The sequence below is a fragment of the Macrotis lagotis genome, chromosome X (genome assembly GCF_037893015.1).
Source record: "Macrotis lagotis isolate mMagLag1 chromosome X, bilby.v1.9.chrom.fasta, whole genome shotgun sequence".
Classification (NCBI taxonomy): domain Eukaryota; kingdom Metazoa; phylum Chordata; class Mammalia; order Peramelemorphia; family Peramelidae; genus Macrotis; species Macrotis lagotis.
In genome coordinates, this window is record NC_133666.1 from 150,971,461 (window position 1) to 150,996,813 (window position 25,353).

A 25,353-nucleotide genomic window follows, 5' to 3' on the forward strand; every position below is an offset into this window, starting at 1 on the left:
TTGTACACTATTTACTAATTGAAATAGAGGGTTTTACTTATTTAGTCTTTTTTTGATTTTGACATTAATTCCTGAAATATAATTGATTACAATTGTTTACAATACTTATAAACTAAACAAATTCTTTAATATGGAAACAATTTACTAGTGAAGAAGTTACTCCAGAATCTGAGTATTTTCTAAAGTATAAACCAATTATTTTCTTTCTAAGAACAGGAAGTCTCCTAGCATATTCTACTAAAACATTGTAATTTAGATTTGGGTCAAATACTTTCAACTAATACCTGTATGTATTCATTAATATTCAGTGTAAAAATTAAACAATTTTAAGGGCTAAAGACACATCAATCCTTTTTTTTTACACGTTTGCTTTATTTTCCATGTTATATAAAGTTCTTGGGCAAAAGTTGTACCTCTTATTATTGTTAAATGTAAATATGTTGGATACATGCTTTGTGGATATTTTTTAAAAATATTAGCACTATTATACAGCATTGAGATAAAAAAAGAATAAGTTTTCCAGATTAAATTTTACAAAAAGCAGATAACAATGATAAACTAAGCTTTTAAAAAAAATTCTCTGTTTGAATCTATGCTATATTTTGTAAATAGCAGAGACAAATGTAATAATGTCTTCTGAGGATAAAGATGGAGTATACCAGAATAATGCCATTTAGTTTCCTCCACACAGGGCAACCAGGATTTTTTCATAATCTCCCTTGGTTTCATCCTGTAAATTAAAAAAAAAAAATTAATGTTGCCTGAAAATAACCATCAATTCACTGAGGTCATTAATAATGATAATTCACTTTTAAATACTCTTGACAAAGTAGGCATTTAACAAATAATTGTTGATTATTTCTAAAAATGAACAAGGCTAACTGATTTCAGATTACAAATTGAATTGAAATAGATAATGTTTTGTAATACAATCACATGAAAGAATACAAAGTCATGTAATATGACTAAATGTAACATGATATCAAGTTAACCATATCACATGTTAGAGTGGCTCATCAAAAACAGAGATAGTTACAGTTCTTTGACCATTCCTTTCGAACAAGTGGATTTTTGTCACTTAATAAAAAACATAATTTGAATTAAAGCAGTGCCAATTCTTTTAAGGAACAATTAAATTTATTCCCTGATGTATTCCTATTTTTATGCATCCACTGATGACATCAAGTGGTTTTATATTTTTTTTGTTTTAATATGATCAATTATGTTTCCTAATGCTGAACCATCTTTAAATTTCTAATATAAATAAAACTTGGCTGTAGTGATGATTTTGTAAATAATTTCTATGGGGTATTGTTGTTTTTTCCAGTTTTATTGAAATTTTTGAATCGATATTTATGACATTAGTCCATAATTCTCTTTCTTTTCTTTTGTCTTCCCTCAAATATAAAATAGGACAACTGTAAATTGGATAGGGTAGTTTCTTTTTTTAATTTTAAAAACATGTTGCATAATTTAGTAATAAAGGTATTTTTCTATAAATATAATTTCATTCATTTATTCTTAAAACATTGTAGTTAAATAAATGAAAAGAAATTATAATTACACTCTCCCATGTGTGTCTATAAGATGGCAAACTGAGATATACTTAAATTATTCATTGAGAAATACTTAACAAATGAATCCTTTTTTTTCAGAACCAAATACTATTTCTCCAAATTAAACCTCCAAAAATGGTATTTGAAGGATAGTTCCAACTGAATAGCTAATTAACCATCCATGACTGAGCCTATAAGGTTCTATTATAGGCAAAAGGAATTAGCCATAATTTTGAGAAATCTCTGAATAGTAAAAGCCACATTCAATTACTAATTTTTTCTTTAATTTCTTTGAGATAGTATATAAATGCTTGAGTTTTACTTCTGATTCTACCACTAAACATGTATGAAAATTTAATTTCTCTCTTTCTAAATTTCTTTATTTTCAAGATGAAGATTTTAGACTATATGTTCTAAAGAATCTTCTTCCTTAATCTGTGATCAAAGATCTCCTAACTTGAAGGAGGAAATTCTATCTTTCACTCCTAGGACAGTAGGAAATTCTATCTTTCACTCCTAGGACATTCTCAAATGGGCCTCCAAATCAAGAAAATATTGAAAACTAGAAATATTTCTCCCCAAGAATGAAAATCAGCCTGATTTTCCATTAAATTGAAAAATAAGCAGTTTTCCAAAAACAAATGAATAAAAATCCCAATTCTTAGGCAGAAAACTTCTGTCCTTAAAACAAATAATACATTAAGTCCCCAAAAGAATTGTTGATTATTATATATCAGAAGTAAAACCCTACCAGGATGGCTTGGCACAGAGAGATGCCATACATCTTTTGATAGAATGCCTTGATATCATTCATGTCCACTTCAGAACGAGAAACCATGATCCTGATAAGATCCTTATGACGAGTTCCAGAGCCCTATTCAAAACAAATAACTGTTAGTGTTAACTATTCATGTGACATTCTCACTAACTTTTGGTAAGGGTACAAAAGTTGGTGCTCATCTATATGATTTCATTTCTTAAAGAAATTGTGCTATAGCATCTATACATACAGATCATGTAGCATGGCAGATAGAGTGGTACTCTTAGGGTTTGAAAGACACAAGTGCAGATTATATGTTTGATGATAACTATATAACCCTGATTACAACTCTATGCATTACTAAAGGCAACAATTTAGAGCTTCTCAAGGAACATACAAGAACATGTAGTAAGAAGAGCTTGGTTCACATTCAATGGCAAAAATATCTGAAAGAATTTTTGTTTATTTATACCTCAATTCATCATTACCTTTTCTATTCCTAGGCAGTACACTATATAAAAATTATTTCTTTGAAAACTTTCATAGGTTCACAGAATTTAAAGGTAAGAAAGGAACTTGGAGATATCTAGCTCAATGGTTCTCAAAGTATGATCTAGGGACCCATAGGTCCTTTGTGAGCTCAAAACTTTTTTTCACAATAACGCCAAGACATCTTAATATCTAATATTTTAGTATAATAAATATAACTAATAAAAATAAAAGTTCTTTGAAGGGTCCTCAGTAATTTTTAAGAGTATAAAGGGGAAATGAGAGCAAAAAGTTTGTGAGCTTCTGTATTTGTCCAACCCTCTTATTTTGGAATTAATGATTAGATTTATTATCATAGGAGGAGTGGGGAATAGAGGTTGACTCCTGAACATATCTATTATTTATTATTTTTCTTCATGCTTTCCAATTAATTTTTTAAACTGAGAATATATATGAAAATGGATAAACAAATATATGCAAATATGTATCCTTGAATAGATATAAACAAACAAATAAGTATGCCTATTAGCAATAAAGGAAAAATTACAACTTTTTTCTGTTGTAAGAGATTGATATTGCAAGTTAACAATCTCTATGAAAAGATTTATGAAAAATGCAGAAAATAGGTTTTGAGAGAAAACACAATAGAAAATATATACATAATTATTCTATCACAGCTAGTGATAAAATATATCACTAGCTGTAAAATATAAGGTAAAGAGATTTGTCTTTATTTTTCTATTCAATTATTCTATAATGAAATATATCTATAATTTGGAAGGGTTTTTTGCCGCTATTTTTTCATGAAGAAAGGGAGTGGGGTGGGGAATGAATGGAAACTAATAGATGAAATCATTGAGTATTTGTTAAATATTGATTTCCATTCCATTGATGATTCTTGGTAATCAATGGAATAGATCAACAGAAAACAAATGAGTTTTCTTCACAGTGAGGGATTACTGTGAAGTTATTAGCCCAGCAAAAATCACCTACATCTAAAAGCATTTCTCTTTTTTTTCTTAGCTTAAATCAGATTGTTGGAAATAATTTCTTAAAATCAAAACAAAACTTAAAATATTTATTGCTCTCTGTGCTTTTTAAATTCAATCACTGTTTTATAGACAGTAGAAATACATATTAAATAGATGAAAACTTAATCTTAGGAAAATTAGATAGCCAATAGTCTCAATTATACTATTTAAACAGCAAAGACCAAGAGGAAACATAGAATGTCACAGTTTTCATGTGTACTGAGATTTATGTTCAAAGCAAATCAAAATTTTTCACAAAAGGACTTTAATTACAAATTTAAGTGCATGCTTAAAAATCACCTTAAACATGTCAAATACAACTATGGTTTTTTTTAAAATGTGAAACAAGCTTCTCTTCATCATTTAAGCCACTGATTCCACCTAAAAAGTCCAATTAAATGCATATTTCCTTTCAACTAGTACAGACATATCATTTCTTTAAAATAGTAAGATTTCCCCCAACAGAAAGTACTTTAGCAAACTGTACCTTCATGGCTTTGTGAAGCTTCTCAGCAAAGAAAGCTGGTTTACTCGTGGCACATTTCACTGTGAGCAAAAAAGAGAAGAGGGGAAGGGAGGGAGAGAAAGTGAAAAAGAAAGAGAATGAATGAATGAATGCATGAGAATGAACATTTTATAGCTTGTATGCTTATCACAAGATGTTAACACAAGAATGGTTATCTGTTCTTTCTCATATATTGGATTATAGGATCATAGACTTTTGGTACTTCATAAAACCTCAGGGGTGATCCAATCCAAGCTGTAATGGACAGAATGGTACAATATTCCTGAAAGGCTTTCTTCTTTCTACTCTTTTAAATATATTTACATATATTTTTGTATATTACATATACATAAATATATTTACATATATATGTAAATATATATATTTATGTATATTTACATATACATACATACATATACATATATATTTATGTATATTTACATATACATAAATATATTTACATATATATATGTATATATATATTATCCTCCTTTTTGAGAGCAGGGTTCATATTTTTCTTTTCTTAGATCCCTAGAACTTAACACAATATGCCTGGCCCATAGCAAGTGCTTTATAAATATTTGCCCAACTTAGGACCAAGAGAAGAAACAATCTTTTGGAGGAGGAGGGCAAGAACCAGGCTTGAGGGATGATATCACAATTTGTCAATGGTCAGTGAGATGGTCTATAGGGGTGTTTTTATGAAGCTTTATCTAGAACTATTCCCATTGCAGCATATAGAGGCAAAACTGCCCTATCATTCTACAGATGTGTGGAGGACTCTACATCATGAGTTTTATTCTTACCAAAGAAACATGATGCAATAAAAAAAAATTTTAAGTAAAAAAGTAAAAAAAAAAATTCCAAGGATTTATTAGTATCTAAATGAGATGATTTCCATTTGTTCTAGCCAGGGGAAAATCAAGTCTATTGGAAAAAGATGAGGAGCAAACTAACAAAACTATAGTTAATAATGAAAAAATGTAAACTACAACACAAGGTTAAAAATTCTTAATAGTATAAATATGGGAAAAGGAAAAAGAACACTTCATATGGAGGGGTTTGAAAGGTTCAATATGAGTGAATGTGACATTTTTAAAAACTGAACAATAAAAAATAAAAATAAAATCTGAAAGGCTATGTTAATAGAAACTTTATTTCCAAGTAAGGAAACAATAAGTTTCAATGATCACCATACTACACAAGGAGTATGGTGTTTAGTTCTTAATGTCATATTATAAGAACATTGAAAACTGAAAACATCTCTACAAAAGGATACTGAAATGATGTGACAGGAATGATAATCAAAGGTACTTAGGTTGTTTAAGAAAGTAAAATTTTAGGAGGACCTGATATCTGACTTCAAATAGAAGAAGAGCTATAATCCAAAAAAGAGATAAACTTTGTGGTTCCAGAAGGAAGTAGAATTGGAATCAATGGGGAGCAGAATGAGGGAGACGGATTGTAGATCACAAGGTAAAGACATATTTCTATTGTTCAATGGAATGTACTGTCTTATACATTGGTAGTTGTCCATCAACAAGAGTTTAAAAGTGAAAGCCAGATGAGCATCTGTCAGGGATATTAACCACTGACAGTATGGTAGAATGAATGGAACACAAGACCAAGAGTCAAGAAGAACTGATTTTGAATTCTCCCTCAGGTCATTTGGGTCACCTCTGGCAAGTCATTTACCCTCTGTCTCATTTAGCTTTTTCATCTGTAAAATGGGGATAATAGCACCCACAACAAAAACAAGGTTGTTATGAAGATTAAATGAGTTAATATTTGTTAATCCCTTTACAAAACTATGTAAATGCTAGTTGTTATTATTGTTTACAGACTGAATTACATGAAACTCTAAAATTCCCTTCAATGTTGCCAGGACAAGTTATACCAAGATTTCAGCATTCACAGTTTTCTCGAGTCAGTACTCTCAAATGGGAAGAAATTCTGTACCAACTCTTAATTGATAAAATGAAAAGGTTGCAACCTGATTTACAGTGTCATTATCACTGTGTATTAGTTTTGTTTTTATTGTCCAAATACTTACCTGTGAATGTGGTATATATCCTTTGATAAAGATTAGCTTTTTGAGGCCAAAGACTGTCTTACTTTTGGGGTGACATTCCCCAGTCTCCAGCACATAATAGGAGCTAAATAATTTCTGATTGAAAGAAAAACATTCCCCCTCTCCCAATCTACATTGTCTACCCTCAATTATACTTGAGAGTAATGTTGGAATTTTTATAAAGCCATCTCTTGTCAGAGAGAATGATGTTGGCCATATTTACTTGAATATAACAAAAAGTTAATTTCTCTGTAGGAAGAAGAATATTTTCAAACTTCAAACTATAACTTAATTCAACTACAGTCACATACCAATAGCAGTTAAGCAGTTCTCAATATCACCTTTCAGTTCCAGGTCCAATACCTTGTTCATGTCATGTTGGCTATATTTTCTATACTTCTGAAATACTATAAAGAAAAAATGAAATCAAGTCAAATGATCATTCTCCTTACCCCAAACTTGGGGACATGAGAAGAAACAATCCTTTGGAGGAAGTGGGCAGGAATGAGGCTTGAGGGGAAGACCAAAGCATGTATTAATATTTTTCTAATTCATGGATGGACTTTCACTAACATGCAACCAGGGGTAGGAGGGAGGGGCAGTGTTACTCAGTTATATTATATCCCCATATTATACCCCATTTTTTTTACCCTACCCCTACCAAAGCACAGCATCTACTTACCACAGCGAAGATGAGGGAGACTTCTTGTGGTAAGGAGAGTAATGAATACATTTATATCAGTTCCTTTTCTTTTCTCTCCTGCTTCATACAAAGCCTGTTGTAAAGTAAAAAATAAAAAATAATTCCTCCTTAAATGTTGATCAAATAAAAATTTCAGACAAAAAAAAGTCAAGTCAAAAACTGGGTTTTTACTCACTTGAGAAGTAAAAAAGTACGCTATTTTTCCTAAGGGGATTACTCAATAAATATCTGTTGAGTGGTTATTTGTTAAGGGCTCCAGAGGAATATCTTTTAATTGGTATCAATAAGAGGACATCATCTGAAATTTCATTATTTTTTCAATATTTATTGACCTCAAAGTGCTAATTCAGAATTGCCCCTATCTCTAATTCCATTAATCTCTCCTTGAATGCACATCTTATATCACAGGTATCATTGTCTTTGAAGCTATATAAGACCAGTATTTGTAACCAAAAAGAAATGTTTTTGATTAAGGGAATTTATGCTAAAGTTAAATATTATCCTTTGAAAATACTAATGGAATGTAAGAATGAGTGGAATTATTTTGTCAAAAAATATGGAGGATCAACTAAATGCCTACTTTCATTTCTTAATTTATTTAATATATAAATGTATTATATAGTGAAAAGAGTGCTGACTCTGGCATCAGAATACTATTTATTACATTTATGACTTAATGCAATGGGCCTCAATTTCTTACTCTTTGAAATGAGGTCCTTCCAGCATGAGATTTATGATTCTATTCTTGCCCTCCTGGAACTCTTGACTCTGATTGGTGACCTTCCATCTCATCTTGAACAATTTCAGGATTATACTGCTTCTTGACTATCTCTACTGGACTCTGGTGACCTTCCATTGTATCTTTGAACAATCTTAGGATTATATTATTTCTTGACTATCTCTACAATTTACCCTCCCTTTATGCTTCTTCCTCCTTTTCAATTCTACCTACCATGGATATAGGCTGTTTTTTCTATCAAAATGTTTATTCCTTGAAGACAGGGACTATTTTGCTTGCTTGTATTTGTATTAATAGTAATTAGCACAGGGTCTTGTATGTGGCAAGTGTTAATAAATAATTTTTCTCCCATTGATTCCTTCTTTACTCAAAGTACAGGAAGAAAAAAAGATAAAAAAATCAGATTTATTCTTTAATGTTAGTCAACTAGTGGTCTCCAAAAGAAAGTCATGAGGGGACATTCATAAAAAAATCTTTATAGAAAAGGTAGCTATAGCAAGGGTAGAACATTAGAAAAGAAAATTCACAGTGATAAGCACATCCTTACCCTGGCATCATTATCAGCCAGATTATCATTCAAACCCACATCTTCACTTCGATCACCCTAGTTGGGGAAGGAAGGGAGAGAAATAACATTAATTTTCTTTTAAAGCATATTTTTAACAACATAACCAAAAATTTCATAATAATTTTTTTCATAAAATTTTAGGAATCACACACAAACATAAATTTCTTGAAAGATCCCCAAAATTATAGTTTATTATTTATTGTTTATTCTCCTTCTCAAAAGATGACATTCACCAAAGTTACTTAAATCAATCACATACCTTAGCCAAAGAAAGCAAAGCCTTCTGAAAATCTCCAGATGTATCTGAGGTTATGTCTTTGGCCAGATCTCTCTTAAGTTCTATAGCCCAAGTTTGAAAAAAATAAAAGAAATAATACGTTAAGTGAGGGAAAAAAATGTATCTTTCTCTACATAGTAGTAGAATCAAAGTAAATATGGCTTTGTATTATCCAAAGTCATTTGTTCAGTAAAACAGCAAAACATGAAGGAATGACACAATATTTAATCACCAGAGATATTTCAGAGACTGGTTTGCTTTACTAGCGGATTAAACCATCTATATAGCCATTAAATGATAACCCATTCAGCAATATATGTGTTCCTTAAACCTAGGCAGACAAACTGAGACAAAAGAAATATTTTCCCCCTATAAAGTTAAGATGCTAGGATAAAAACTCAATTTGTATTTATTATTTTGATTACATTAAAAAATAAAAAGATGGAAATACTAAGAGCAATACATGATGCTAGAAAATACATAAAAGTTGTAAAACATAGAAAATTGTAAAACCTTAGTGGAAACTGTAGATGGGTATTTTCTCTATTTTTAAAGTTGAATAATAATCTTATTTTCCTGTTGCTTACTGATACCACTGTTTATTCATTGAAAACAATATTTTATCATATGTGATCTTTGGTACCAGATGCAGCATAAAAATAAGAGAAGATTTTACTCAAATAGAGATTATAAAATATATGTGAACATAAATACAAATTCAAATTACTTGTCAGGGTCCAAAAGAATGAAAAGCCATAATAAAAGCTCAGATCCTGCCTCAGACACTTACTAGCTATGTGACCCTCTACAAATCACTTAACCTCTCTCAGTATCAGTTTCCTCATCATTAAAATATGTTGAGTGCTTTACAACCTTTAAAGTGCTAAATAAATAGTAATTGTTGTAGTTGTGGTTACTAATTAAATTTTACTAATTTACTTACTAATTTTACTACTAAAACTGGGAGCATCTTCTGAAATTCCAAAAGTCTAAATGGTCCAGTTAGACTGAATTTACAATCCCTGGCACCAGATTACATTGCTTTAGTTTTGGGGTTCCAAAAGGTCCAAGGTACCAGGTTTCATATAAGATCTCAAAACATTTCAAACCTTCTTCATTAATTTATATTATAAACCTATTATATGAGGAATAATTATATATCCTACTTCCTTGAAGATGATGTTGTTGTGGTTAATTGTGGTCTCCAGTAAAAATTATTTGTACCAGTGTGCATTTCTTATAAGGTTGAATATGAATAAGATAGAATGGTGTCAGAGGTTGCCTTGCTACATACAGTCTGCTCTTTTCCATATCATTATTACCATTAACAGAATGTGGTAAGGTAAAATTAAAATTTTTTTAAAAAAATACATCTCTGTTCTCAGTTCCTTACAGTAAGTAAATAATTATTTCTATTGGTCCCCACCTGAGATGTAATTATTTATCCACATTTGAAAAAATCAAAATTAAGAGTGATGTCAGTTATAGCCTGTTAGGGAGATTATTATGTAAGGGCAAAAGGACAGTTGAATCATTTTTCAGTCTCTCTTCAGAGAAAAAAACTCTCCTTCAGAAATCAGCCTCAAAACATTGGAATGGAATAGACTTGCAGAAACCCAATTAATAAATATATATATTTATTACACTTTATCTCTGAATACCTTTTAATTACCAATTTTTTGTCATCAGGGTTGGTTTCATTTGAGTCAGAGGTTTTGATTGCAAAAATTTATTTTACTTGCTATATTTCTCTGTTTTCCTATCCTGCTCCCCTTTTGCTTGTGCCAAATATTTGACTCTATGACATTTACAAAGAATCTGTCTCCATCAATAAATTTAAAATTTTAGGAAATATCATTTCCTCATCTTCTATCTCACTATGTTTGTATAAGGCACTGTTGACTTACCCTCTCTGTAGACTCTGTTGATTTCTCTGATTTCTTTGTTAGATCTTGATGCAAAAATTTCAATTAAGGTATCTTCATCTGTTCCAAGACCCTACACAAAAATATGGGGAAAGGTCTTATTAAATGAAGATTACTTTAATTTTTAGAAGAATTTGAAGAATATTAGTTTAACTATACCCTCTCTCCCTTGTGAGAGACAACTTTTCTTAATGAAAAAGCATTTATATTATCATTAAATATACTGTCAAAGACAAGCCTTACAATAAGTGATATTGTTTGACATGTTGGTATCTGATGTATTTTACTGAGTTTCTTCCATCATTTAGTAATAACAAGTTATAATCATTCAATGTTTATTGTTGAAAGAAGGGTTCCACATCCTTTGCAATGAACCACTCAGATCCAAAAAGTTCATATAGACAGTTTTAATTAAAATATATCCAGGGATTCTCCAGGTAAAAATGGTCAGCAAGAAGGTTTCTATAGATTTTGGAAGGCTTATTAGTATAAAAAGTAATCCTTAAAAAAAAGACATCCCAGAAGTTTTAGAAGCAAAAGACTGTGCATTAAGAATTTTGGTACAGATTGTTTCACACAAAGGACCCATTGGTGCATATAACTCAAACTTTGTCTCACAATGTTCTGGTTCACAAAATCCTGGGATAGCAAGTCTCCCGAGTATGCATTCTAGTATCCAAGCCCCACAATAAGTACTAACATTTACAGAAATTGGAAATTTGGCAGGTAGAATGTGGTATATAAATTGCATGGAAATAGTTATTTGTATTATGTTATCTTGACTAGAATATGATTTCCTTGAGGGCAGGGACCATGTTCTTTGAGGTTTTTTTAGTATTTTTTTAGCATTTACCACTGTGTCTGGTACATAATAAGCACTAATAAAATTATTATGCATTAAATTACTGGCATCCATTATTTATGCATTAGGTCTATAGAATTTCCCAACATGGAGGATCTGACTAGTGAACACATCAGTAAGGTATTTTGCAAATGTCATAAATTACCTTCATAGCACCCCTTAACTGTTCAGCATCATACTGGGCTGGGGTTTTCAACAAAGCCACAGCAACATCTTCCAGGTGACCTGTAAGACCTTTCTTCAGAGCATCCTCCAAGGACTATAAAAGAGAAGGGGTGGCATTAATGAGTCACTATGAAACACCTTGGTTTTCCTTGTAAATCTAAGACTTTTCCTTAGGTAAACCTAAGGGAAGCTTCCTACTACCCAAATAAAGCCATCCTCGAAAACATGGACAACATTATATGCAACCAGATAAGACATTCTAAAGAATTAAGGAGGAATCCATATAATGGCAATAACAATCAATTATTAAAACACTTTCAAACACTGAGGAAAAAAAAGAAGTACAACATATTCATAAATCTTTCTTTAAAAGAGCTGTAGATTTAGAGGTAGAAGAAATCATATAAGTCAAACATGTCTAACTCTTGAATTCTATAGTTGAGAAAATTGAGATGTAGGAAAACATGGAAGAACCAGAATTAGATTCCAGATTTCCTGATACCAAGGCTATTGTTCATTTTTCCATGCTTCATGGAAGGCAAAATCATATGTATATATATGAGGTGAAATTTTAAACTGATACATTTATAGTAATCCAAGTTAATCATATCACAAATGAGTTTCAACTATAGAATTGAATCTGTGTGTGAGAGGGATTTTATAAATGTTGATACATATATTTCAGGTGAGAAAAAAGAAATAGCAACATGGCCTAGTAGAAAGTGAAATGAATTTAGGATAAGAAGATATCACTTTAAGTCCGAACTTTGTCATTTACTTGTGCTACTCTATCAGAGTAATTTCCTTTGTCTTGGCCTTCCTTTGCTCATCTATTTAAAAACTAAAGAGGGATAGGGGATAGTCCAGATGATCTATAAATTTCTATTGTTCTACTAACACACACACACACACACATGCATATGCACAGATTTTTATAAGTATAACTGCACATACATATATAAAGAGAGCTTTTCTCATATATATGTAGAGCTTTTCCCAAAAGTTTTAATACAACTTTAAGCTTTGACAATTTCAGAAGTATAAATGTTATAAACTTATAAAAATATTTTAAAAGCTGATTATTTAAATATTTAGATATTGATATGCTTCTTATTAAAATTTATTACAACCAGCAACTTGTGCTATCTAAATCATTCTAGTTGATTTTTGAACTTAACAAAAACCTTAAGATTAAATACTTAAGATGATGCTTAGTATCACAAAGAAATACACTTGCAAGTCTAGCCTTAAGATCACCCTAAAAAATGAAGTTTGATGTATACATGATGTGTTTGACCTTACAAAAAAAATCTCACATAGATCAGAAAACTGAAGTGGTTAAAGCAGAAGGACTGATTCCACTGATCTACTAGTATGGAAAAAAATATCATCCAGAGGGGAGGTTAGGTAGTGCAGTGGATAGAGCACTAGCCCTGGAGTCAGAAGGACCTGAGTTCAAATGTGACCTCAGACACTTAAAAATTACCTAGCTGTATGGTCTTGAGCAAAAACTAATATATATATATATATATATATATATATATATATATATATATATATATATATGTATATATATACATATATATATATTCTAGAAATTCATACACAAGATGTATCACATGCTAAAATTAAAAATAAAAATTATAATTTAAAATGTACACAAATAAGAATAAATACTAAATTAAACTTTAAAGTTATGCTTTTGTAAGTTTGTAATATTTATAAGTCTGGTGTTATTCAAGCTTAAAGTTTCACTAAGATTTTTGTAACTATTAGGCAAACTCTTCCTTCCAGTTCAAATTTTGTTGTTCATTTTTAAGTTATATCCAACTCCTTGTGACCCCATTTGGGGTTTTCTTGGCCAAGATATTGGAATAATTTGCCACATCCTTCTTCAGCTCATTTTACAGGTGAGAAACCGAGGCAAAGAAGTTTCACAACTAGTACATATCTAAGGCCAGATTCAAACTCATGAGATGACTCTTCTTTATTCCAAGCTCAGTGTAGACTACTACCTAGATGCCCTCAGTTAGAATAGTGCCTTTCAAACAATGCTACATAAGGTAATTTTATTTAGGCTCTTTTTTTATTAGAAACAAGAATGTGGCTTGGTATTTGCTTTTGAACCTGAATCTCTAAAAGTTAAATTATGGTAACTGAAGGTTAATTATCTTCTTATTTAAAATTATGTTAGATTATAAATGTTCTTTAAAAGGTACAGGATTGTAGAGGTAGAGATAGAAGTGACTTCACAGCCCTTATAGACAGGAAACAGGCCTAGACATATTAAGCTAATTTTCCAAGGTTGCACAGAAAATAAGTGATCAAAGTAGGACTCTTTAACTTCAAAGGATTTCTCTTTCCACTGTAGCTTGGTACCTCAAAATTCTTCCAAGGCTAAAACTCATTAAAAAGTTTTCAGTTTACCTTTCCTTTGACCTGTTGGTATGCTTCTTTGATCAGCTGACGTTGAGCATTGGTTCTCTTTGTCAGGATATCAATGATGGTTGCTTCATCTACACCTAAAAATTGATGTACAACCACATTTTCAAAATTATTTTCTGGTTAGGTTTTGTTTGCTATAAATCTAAATGGCAGATAATCAATCTATTATATTTTCCCCTGAAAAAATTCAGTTAAACATTAAAATATAGAGTACACTGTCTTAAGAAGCCAATTCACCACTTAGACTTGAGATTTTAAATTATGCTCAAGAAAAGTTAATAAATTATGAACTATTTTATATTGTATTTTAACAACATTTATTTTCAAAAGCCAAAGAACCAAATTTCCAACTACATTTATTGGAAGAGTAGATTAAATAATAGATAACCTCAAAATTAGTATTCTTTTAATCTTGAAGGCATGCTATGGGAATAGTTTCTTGAAGTCAACAGATAAATGTTATCCAGTCTGTTAGAATAGTAGAGATAGAGAATGGAGAGTGGACTTATGATTTTATAAGTTAAATGAAACTCCCTAGTGAGGAAATTTCCTCTACCACTGCCAATTGGCCCTTTTTCTTCAACATATAATGTCAAAGAGCTGTCTAGGGCCCTGGCATATTAAATGACTTGTTGAGATCACGCAGCTATTAGAGGTCAGATTTGAACCTATGTTTTTGTAACTTTGAGACCTGTTCTTTATTTATTATGTGATGCAATCTCTCATTAGCAGGGAAAGGTGGAAAATAACTTGCTCTCTTTTTCTCCAACTTGTAAAACTAAGTCAAAACTGTGGCTGGGTGGGCAGAGCCAAGATGGCAACAAGAGCAGATCATGTCTTGGGTGCTCTCTCATAAAACTTCTAAACTAAGGACTCTAACTAAATTTTCAAAAGACAGAACCCACAGAGGGACCCAGTGAGGCAGTTCTCCTACTCAAGGTAACCTGGAAAAAAACAGAAAGGCTCTGCTCCCCGGGGTCAGAGGGGCGGCACTCTAGACGGGTGGCCCCCCACAGCGAAAGAACTTCAGCCTCCTGGAGGCAGTCCCAGGGCACTGGGAGCCTAGGCTCCCAGCAGCAGGGGAGTTTCTTGAGCTACACCCCGGGGAGCACCAGGCACAAATTAGGGAAAGGGGTGGGGGACCTCTGCCAGAGCCAGCACTTGAAGCTCAGCGAAGCAGGTAAGCAGGAGCCCTCAGGGCATGAGTCCATTGAACCTGGGGAGGGGTGTGAAGAAAGACACTGCTGAGCTCTGCCCCTGGAACAGGACTCTGGGGTTCTGACCACATTCAGATCCTGATCACAGTCTAGGCCCCCCAATAGAACAGCACGTCCGCCCCCACATCAGCCCCATGGCAGAGGGGGGTGCATATCGTCATTCACAGACCAGGAGGGAGGACAGAGCCTCTCACACTGAGACCCTTGTGGGAGTGTCCCAAAAGCTCAGGAAGCACCCCAAAACAGGCTAAGCCTGGGAAAATAAGCAAGCAGAGAAACGAGAGGAACACCATTGAGAAATATTTTGCATATGAGCCCAAGAAAGATCAAAACACTCAGTCTGAAGATGAGGAAGCACAAGCTCCCTGCATCTAAAGACTCCAAGAAAAACAGATTTTGGGGTTCAGGCTATGACAGAGCTCAAAAAAGACTTTGAAAATCAAATGAGGGAGTTAGAAGAAAAACTGGGAAAAGAAAGGAGAGAGATGCAGGAAAAACATGAAAATGAAGTCAACAGCTTAGTCAAGGAAATCCAAAAAATGCTGAAGAAAATAGCATGCTAAAAACCAGCTTAGGTCAAATGGATAAAACAGTTCAAAAAGTTATTGAGGAGAAGAATGCTTTAAAAAGCAGAATTAGCCAGATGGAAAAAGAGATAAGAAAGCTCTCTGAGGAAAGCAAATCCTTCAGACAAAGAATAGAACTCAGGAAGATTGATGAATTTATGAGCAATCAGGAATCAATATTTCAAAACCAAAAGAATGAAAAATTAGAAGAAAATGTGAAACATCTCATTGAAAAAAAACTGATATGGAAAACAGATTAAGGAAAGATAATTTAAAAATTATTGGAATACCTGAAAGTCATGATCAAGAAAAGATCCTTGACATCATTTTCAAAGAATTACTACAGGAAAATTGCCCTGATATCCTAGAAGCAGAGGGCAAAATAGAAATGGAGAGAATCCACAGATCCCCCCAAGAAAGAGATCCCCAAAAAACCAACCCCCAGAAATATTGTAGCCAAGTTCCAGAACTCCCAAGTCAAAGAGAAAATATTACAAGCAGCCAGAAGGACACAATTCAAATACCACGGAGCTGCAATCAGGATCTCACAGGACTTAGCAGCAACTACATTAAAAGCTCTTAGGGCTTGGAATAACATATACCGGAAGGCAAAAGAGCTTAGGATGCAACCGAGAATCAACTACCCAGCAAAACTGAATGTCCTCTTCCAGGGAAAAAGATGGACTTTCAATGAACCAGGGGAATTTCAAATATTCCTGTTGGAATGGCCAGAGCTGAACAGAAGGTTTGATCTTCAAATACAGGACTCAGGTGAAGCATAGAGATTGGAGGAGAAGGGGAAAATATGAGGGACTTGATGATGAACTGCATGTATTCCTGCATAGAAAAATGACAATGATAATAATCATATGAACCTTTCAATTAACAGAGCAGGTAGAGGGAGCTTTTATAGATGAAGCACAGGAGAAAGCTGAATTTGAAGATAAAATATGGTGTAAAAATGGAGTCAATAGAAAAAAGGGAAATGTAATGGGAGAAAGAAAAAAGGAGAGGGGGATAGGCCAAGATATTTCATATAATAAGATTTTTCTTTATTACAATGAACTATTGCAATGATATGGAAGGGGGGAAGGCAAGGGGGAATGAGGAAATCTTCGCTCTCATCAGAGATGGCTAGGAGAGGAAACAGCATATATACTCAATGGGGTATAGGCATCTGGGGTAAGAAGGAGAGGGGGAGACAGGGGGGAAGGGGTGGGGATGTGAATGAAGGAGGAGAGGATGGACCATGGTGGGAGAGTGGTCAGATATAACACATTTTCTTTTTTACTTCTTGCAAGGGGCTGGGATTGGATGGCCTGGAGGGCCAGGTGGATGCTGGGCCTAAGTGGTGGTATGGTGGCTCAGGGCCTCTTGGCCCCAGGGCCAGGGATCTCTCTGTTGCCCCACTCAGCTACCCTACAGCAGAGTCAGTGAAAGGAGAGAGAAAATATAACATATAGTAGTGGGGAAATACGAAAGGAGGGAGTTGCGATCAGCAATGGCAATGGTGGAAAAATATGGAAGTAACTTTTGCGATGGACTTATCATAAAGAATGTGATCTACCTACAACAGAGTTGGTGGTGTTGGAGCACAGACTGAAGCACATTTATTATTATTATTATTATTATTATTATTTCATGGGGGGGTGCAGGGCACATGGGGCTGGGTGGCCTGCCTGGGGCCACATAGCAGGTTGATCGCTCTGTCTGCCACCCAGCCACCCCTATGATTATTACTATTTTATTTTATTTTATGTCTTTTTTTTCTTTTTTTTTGGTTTATACAGGGCAGTGGGGTTAGGGTGGCTTGCATGTCACACAGCTGGGTGATTGTTTGGTGTATGGGCAGGATATGCGCTCAGGTGCTCCTGGCTGCAGGGCTGGTGCTCCGTCCACTACACCACCTGGCCATACCTACAATTATTACTATTATTTTTTTAATTTTAATTTTAATTTTTTTCTCTCCCCTTTATTGCTCAAGTGAATCTATATTTTGGGAGGAAGGGGGTATTTTGTTTACTCTTAAAGAAGAATATTTTATTAATGTATAAAAAACATTGTACTAAATGAGAATAAATAAATATTAAATTTAAAAAAACTGTGGCTGGGCAGCAAGGAATAGAGAAAAATTCAAACCTGATTCTTTGGATTTCCAAACTTGGACAGACTATGGTGTAAAAAGGAAGAGTCATCATGTTATTCTTTCTCATACTAACCCCTGAGACACTACTATTCCCATCAACTCGAGAGTCTATTATTCTACAAACCTGAACTCATAAACTACAATTTCATTTCACCTGAAATTCCTCAACTTTGAAATGGAAGTAGACATTTTTCCTACTTGTTTAAATTCAAATATTTACTTATTTATGGCCACCTTGGTGCTAAGCATTGTGGAAGAAAAGCCTTCTGACAATTCCTACCTTCATGGAATTTAAATTGTTTAAACATTATGTATCCACACATTTTCCAGTGTTCTGATATGGCATAATTACCTTTCACAGTTAGAGCTTTATCCAATGCAGCAACATCAGAAGCAGGATTGAAACTAGGGTAGGTGTTAACTGATGGCCCAGGTCCTCCTTTTGATGCCTGTACAGTTTTCTAAAGGGGGGGGAAAAACAATTTTTCTTTCTAAATGCCCAGTTTTGAGTAAAATGTTCATAGATAAGAATATCATCACTTAATTGCTCACTATGTGAGCATTTGGTAAGACCCTGTTTAGCACTATGGGCAGGGTTATAAGGATAAAAGGAAGTTCCTTCTCTCAGAGAGCTTCCATTTTAATGTGGAAATAGAACATAAAAAGAAGTGATAGAATAGGAGGTGGCCAAAGTTAGCATAGTTTTAATAAACTACTAATATCTATACTTACAACATATTCCTGCTCTTCATTGTCTATATACCAGGCCTGCTTGAGGAATTCTGCTACCATCGCCATTTTCAAAGAAGTGTCTGAAAAGAAAATGAAAGTAAAAGTTAAAATGAAGGGGAAAATGACCCTTAGCATTTAAAGTTTTCCTGTAGTATTTTTCCATGAATCCACCTGAAACTGGTAGTTGAAGCAAACTATATGCCATATTGTTTTCTAATCACACTTTACTCTCATAGAGATGAGTTGTTCTATCAAAAGACAAAGATAAAAGAATCTGAACAAGACCTGACTGATTCTATCGCTATCATGAAACTCACATATTTGTTACAGAGGCCTTTAGGATTATACTCATGATGGTTCCTCATTGACTCACCATTCAAATAATCTTGAATATCTACTTTCATAGCCCATAAAGAATTATGATTGGAATATAAGGAAATAGAAAAGTTGGTCAATTAGAGACAAGTACTCTTAAGAGCAAGAATTCAAAGCTAACCTTCACGAAGAAGTGAGAACATTTGGTTTGGCTTTATAAGTACAAATAACTCTGAGGGCAACAATGTACATATATAAAGACACCCCCATGAATATATATATATATTATATATATTATATATTATATATATAATATATATATATGTACACACATGTAAAACATATTCCCTTGAAGACAACAACATATCTAATACAGTGAGATATGGTGATAGATATACATATATTTTATATGTGTGTGTGTGTGTGTATGCATGTGTATTTTCCAAGTATGCATGCATGTTTGATTGGATATATTTATATGCAAATAATGTTTATAGTATATATTATATTAAAATACACTATATTTGGGATATATTTATAATGATTAGACAAAGGTTAAATTATCTTTGATAGATTCCAAGGAGACAGAAATGCATTTTTTCTTTATATCAAATGACTTTATTTTAGACTTATTTTTTAAATTAAAAAAATCTTTCTTTTAGACTTATTTTGACTTATTTTTTAAATAGATATTCATTCATGCAGAGTGTCTTTTGCCTTGAAAACAGTTAAAGAACTTAAGATTTAGGTTTGAGGTTATAATTTTATTTTTTGCTTCTCTGCCCTCCCAACATGATTAATAACATAACTTTTGAGAGTTTGGGTCCTGAGAAGATAAGTCGCTTAACCATTGAAATAGTTGCTATTTCAAAGGATTGTAGATTTAGAGTTCAAAGAAACTTTAGAAGTCATCATTACAGCTCCCCCATTTGATGACTGAGAGGTTTAGTTACTTCCCAGAATAACCATGACACTCAGAATCTCAGCAAAGTTGCTTTGATTCAAACTCCATCATACTTTATAAAAACTGACAAAACTCTCACTTAATCTTATAACCCAGAAATAAAGTTTCTTTGTGCTTTGTCAGTTCTCATATCAAGATAAACCAGCCCCTTTGCACACTGGCTATGTTCATTGTAAAATCTAAAGCCTCCCTTGCCACCCAAGAAGCAGCAGTACATATCTTTTCTCTTTAATGCATATTACTGAAAAATCACAGTCTACTAATCCTAGGATATCTGTTGCTGAATATGTCTGTTTCTAGGGATTAGCAATGTTTCTGTATTTGCATGTCCAGAGAGATCTTTGTTCAATTTTTGTGAGAAATATCTGAACAAGGCAAATAATTGCTTTATTAAGCAATATTAAAGCAAACAAATAAACAAATAACATCCTTTAAGCATAAATTGAGATAAACCATTCCAGAGGAAACATATTCATAATACTAGATAACTCATTTGATTGTAATAGACCATGAAATGTTTCAAGTTTTTAAAATGTTAATTGTTTTCTTTTTAACCATTATCTGCTTTCACTTCCTAATGAATATATGTTTCTTGAGTTTGAAAAGACAAACTTCTGATGGGGCTAGGGAATCATCCTAATGAGAGACTAAGACTAGAGCAAAATTCAAATATTGCAACCCATCATAATTCCAGGACCTAGGGCAGTTTGCAAGTCAATTGTGGATGTAATAGTTCCACTTACAATTCAAATTCTTTTATAATTGCAAGCATATGCTTACTGGAGACTGAATCAGTAAGTTAAAAGTTTCTAAAAGGATTTAGAGGTAAATTTCAAAAAATCTGTCAGCCTCTGTCCTGTTATTTCTTACCAATAAGGATCTCCCATACCTACTTATATAAATGATAAAGAAAATCAGTCTACCAATCCTTTGGGAAACTTCTTTAGAAAAAACTTCTTGCTAATGCAGATAAGCAACTAACCTTTAATTTATAATCTTGGAATTCAATTCTTCAGGAAACTGAGAGAAGTTAGCTAGGTAAATGAGTTGTCTGTGGTCACACAGATGGTATGTATTTGATAAGGGATTTTGAGTCCAGGACTTCCTGACTTTAAGGCCAGTCTTCTTTCCACCAACTCATGTTTTTCTCTCATGTCACCTTGTGCAAACATACCTTACCAATCAAGACACTTAATAAATAAATGTTTATTGAATTAAATAATAGAGCTGGGAGGTATTCAGTTTACCTGATCTAAATTTCTAACAATTTACTCTTCTTTAAACTCTTAAGTAAATATACACTTTAATGTTTAAGGATTATATTAATCATTATTAGATTAGACAATGAAGTCATCACTAATTATCTGTTCAGTATCAACTTAACCAGGTTTTAATTGCCTACCTTCCATATGAGGTATCACCTGTGACTAAGTCATCATTATACTATTAAGATTATGATTGAATCACAATTTCACCAAATTTAAATTGTTTTCAATATGAATCTTCCAAAAAGTGAGAGTAGAGCAAGACTTTTAAGAGCATCTTAAAATTTTAAACTAAACAAGTGCTTAATTATATAAAAGGTATTTAACTACTAGAAACTCTTTTTTCTAAATGTTTATAAACTTAAAATTCATGAAAGGACTTCAGCAATAATCTTTAAAGGATACTTTGAAATAATGAATAGCCTCAATATAATATAACCCCAGTACTTTTAAGTCTCAAAAACATTAAGGTCATATAATTTGAACTGGAAGGCTCAGTAGGCTGGAAGGTTCTTTCTTGGGGGGAAAGAATTTTGGAGAAAGGTTCTGTAATACCAGGAACTCTCTCTACCAATGCAAATTGTGGGTTATACAACTATTGTGGAGCTGAGTCAGGACCTGAAACCACATTGAATTTTTGAACCACTATGCCAGATTGTCTCTAAGAAGAAAAGAAAACTGAGGAAAAGATTATTTACATAACTTACCCACAGTCATATGGATAGTAAAAAAAAAAAAGCAGAACTAGAATTTAAAGATATAGTTCCTCTAAATTCTAATCTAGTTTTCTCCAACTTGAAGAAAACTGAGTCCATGACTCTTTTCTTTGTGCTTGCCCCACCCATTAATTTCTTCAATGACCAGAGTCCCCACGAAAAGGAAGGTCTTAGAAGTCCAATTCTCATTCCTGCAGCTTACAGCATTATTGTACAGCACCCAGGAAATCATCTATTTTCTTTCCCCTCAAGTATGATTTAAGCAATTGAGAAACAGGTTAGCACATAACTACCTAGAAACGGAATGTGACCACACCCTGTAAAAGAAGAGTTGTGAGAAGCTTATCTGTATCTTATGAAGGATAATTAAAACAAAATTATGAATTTTAAAATATCTTAACTAGAAATAATTCAATTACTACTATTCTGTGCTCAAGTTTGGTTAACTTTTCTAGCTGCAATAAATTAAACTACAAATTGCCTCCTCTTTTCTGGGAAACTTTCTGAAAACTTCAGCTCTCTTCCATCCCCCTCCCTTTCCTATCCATATAAGGCATGCATAACTTCACTGGAAACATAACTTGCAGTGGAAGGGGGGGAAAATACCCTTTTCCATGGTAACTGACCAGAAAGTGAAAGATTTTTAATGTGATGTAAACCAGTCATTCTGTTTTATTCTTTTATCCAGTAGCCAACAAAAGTAAACAATGTTGTCAATTTTAACACAATGTTCTGAATTTAATTTCATAAATGCTTTAAAAAATCTTTTAGAAAATGGCAAGCCACACCCACTTGTGTAAATTCCAGAGCCAGCTGCTTCCAAGAGCTAAACTTTAAAGAACAGGGAATTTAGGAAAGTGTTGAAAAAGCAGTAGAGTTCCTGAGGAAGAAATAAAAACTCACCCTTTTCTTTCTCTTTCAAACAGCTAAAGAATCTTCAGGAAAAGTTTCAAGGTAGAAGAGCAAAACTAGAGCTTGTGATTTTTATATATTTGGAAGGACTGACCACACCTAGCAACCAGAGCTGTAGTTCAGCTCCACTGATTGGCTGTCTTTTGTCTAGAGGACATGACTAAGTCCTTCCCTTTAACAAAATGCAAACAGGCTTGCAAAACTAGCCAGCTCATAGCTGACTTCTCAAAGAAATTTTTAAAAAAAGGAAGCTATTAGGAAGAATGAATATGTCACTTTAATTTTTTTCTGGATTTTTTTTTACTTTTGATTTCTGCTTGACCATGACAAAAAAGATTTCTAGATATGAAATGTTAAACCCAGAGACAATCCAATCTCAAAAATGCATTAATTATGATGTTCAAATCACTATATAATATTAATTGAGGATACAAAGGAAAAAAGTAAAAAGTCCCTGACCTTCCATAGTTTATGTTCTTATGATTTATGCTTAAAATTCAATATTTAATATCTATACCTGGGAGGTTCACATATAGAAGGTGTGTAGTCCTCACAATGGAAAAATACTTGAAGAGGACTCAGAAGAATTGGGTTCAAATCCCTACTCTTTCTCCTACCCAGAATGCCTTGGGCATATCTCTGGGCCCCAGTGTCTTTGTAAAAGATGATACTAAGATTAAATGACCCATAAATTTGCCTGGCTGCACTAAATCTATGATCCTATTAATCCCTGCAGGATGAATATGAATGCCTCTATAATTTATCAGTTCTCTTGGTTTTAAAGAGAAAGCTATTGGAGCCTTGCCCTTAAAGTGGCAAGTTAGGAGCAAGGATCTAGGGTAAATGCAGAAAGGTTCTAAATCAGTGGATCTCAAACTTTTTCATTGTGGTAGATGGAATTCTTCAGTTGAAAAAAAATTTTAGCATAACTCATAATAAAATTCTTTGAAATTAGTACACCAATGATGTTTAATAAACAACCCAAGGTTTGTTGAACACATCCATACCTATGTATACTTGAGGTATTTCAGGATTCCATAAAGCACAATTTGAGAAACATTGCTCTTATAAACTTTATCTGTAATTCTGTATCCTTACAAGAAAAATGAGACAATTAGCAGATTTATTTTCACCTAATGTCATTCCCTTACATAAGTAGGAAGATTGGAAAAGAGAAACTAGTTTGGTGTCTAAGGAAGATCTGGTCCCTCCACAACCTGTTGAAATTTCAACTATTTTAACTCTCTGCCATTTGAATATAAAATTCCCTGAAAAAAAGGAAAAAATCTAGGAATACATGGGGGGGGTGGAGAATCACTCTTTTTTTATAGACTTTATTCATTTTATTTTTTTGTTTCATTGTGTTTTTGCCAGTAGGATTTGAGAAAGAAAGGTTGACCTATAGGGAAGTTCAAGTTCATTTGTAGCAAATTATTTAAATTTCTAAATTATTCTAAAATTTAATTTTGGTGAAACTGTACAATGTCACAGTGATAAATTGGTCTCATTGTTACAAACTTTTTTTAATGCATAAATTCTGTAAATAGCCATGCTCATGGCATCATCTTTTGAGGTCTTGTTTATTTTGCTTTCACAGACTCATTTTTTTATAATATAAATTTGAATCTGTGCCTTTGATTCATGAGAAATTTGCTCTCTGTTGAAAATCACACTCTCTTGCTTTACATAACTATATGTGTATGTGTGTATGTGTGTGGTATGTATATATACATGTATGTATATATACATATATGATTTCCTCAATGGGGGAGGGCAGCAGAAAGGGAAAGAATCTGGAAATGAGTTTTTTTCATTTTTTTTTAAATTTAAGGCAATGGGGTTAAGTGACTTGCCAAAGCTCACACAACTAGGGAATTATTAAATGTCTGAGGTCACATTTGAACTCAGGTCCTCCTGACTCCAGGGCCGGTACTCTATTCAGTGTGCCACCTAGCTGCCCCCTGGAAATCAGTTTTAAACACAAATGTTAAAAATTGTTTTTATGTAGCTGGAGAAAAACAAACAAACAGACAGACAGACAGGCAGACAGATAAATAGATAGATGATAGATGATAGATAGATAAAAGAAAATAGTCCTCTCCATGTTGCATCTCCATCTTAAAAAGCTTAAGGAGGTGAACCACAATACCATGATATAAGCATTCTTATTAGAAAGGGGTCTGTCTGTGTAACTTCTTTTGTATGGATTCAGTTACATGTTAGCTTTAACACAAATGAATTCTTGGCAGTTTTGTAAACGTATAAACAAATGTAAAACAAGTGTTTGAAGGGATGATGAGGTATCACAGAAGACGTGTTCTATGAAGTTTCCTATATGATCTAAGAATAGAGATTTTGTCCTAATATCAATAGTGATACATGTTTGTTTTTATTTAAATAAATACCTAGAAATACAAATGGTTA

The 25,353-nt window shown here is 32.9% G+C and overlaps 1 protein-coding gene across 1 annotated transcript; it reads right to left on the reverse strand.

Moving 5' to 3' along the window:
- Positions 1 to 245: 245 nt before the first annotated feature.
- Positions 246 to 23,029, reverse strand: ANXA1 (annexin A1). The gene is made up of 13 exons (XM_074206354.1): positions 22,921 to 23,029; positions 18,758 to 18,837; positions 18,378 to 18,486; positions 14,079 to 14,173; positions 11,632 to 11,745; positions 10,607 to 10,697; positions 8,682 to 8,761; positions 8,402 to 8,458; positions 7,095 to 7,188; positions 6,724 to 6,819; positions 4,324 to 4,382; positions 2,308 to 2,430; positions 246 to 730 (listed from the first exon to the last, which is right to left on the reverse strand). Exons 2-13 carry the CDS (start codon positions 18,821 to 18,823, stop codon positions 674 to 676), a joined length of 1,041 nt encoding a protein of 346 aa, XP_074062455.1. The 5' UTR covers positions 18,824 to 18,837; positions 22,921 to 23,029; the 3' UTR covers positions 246 to 673.
- Between the last annotated feature and the right edge of the window lie 2,324 nt (positions 23,030 to 25,353).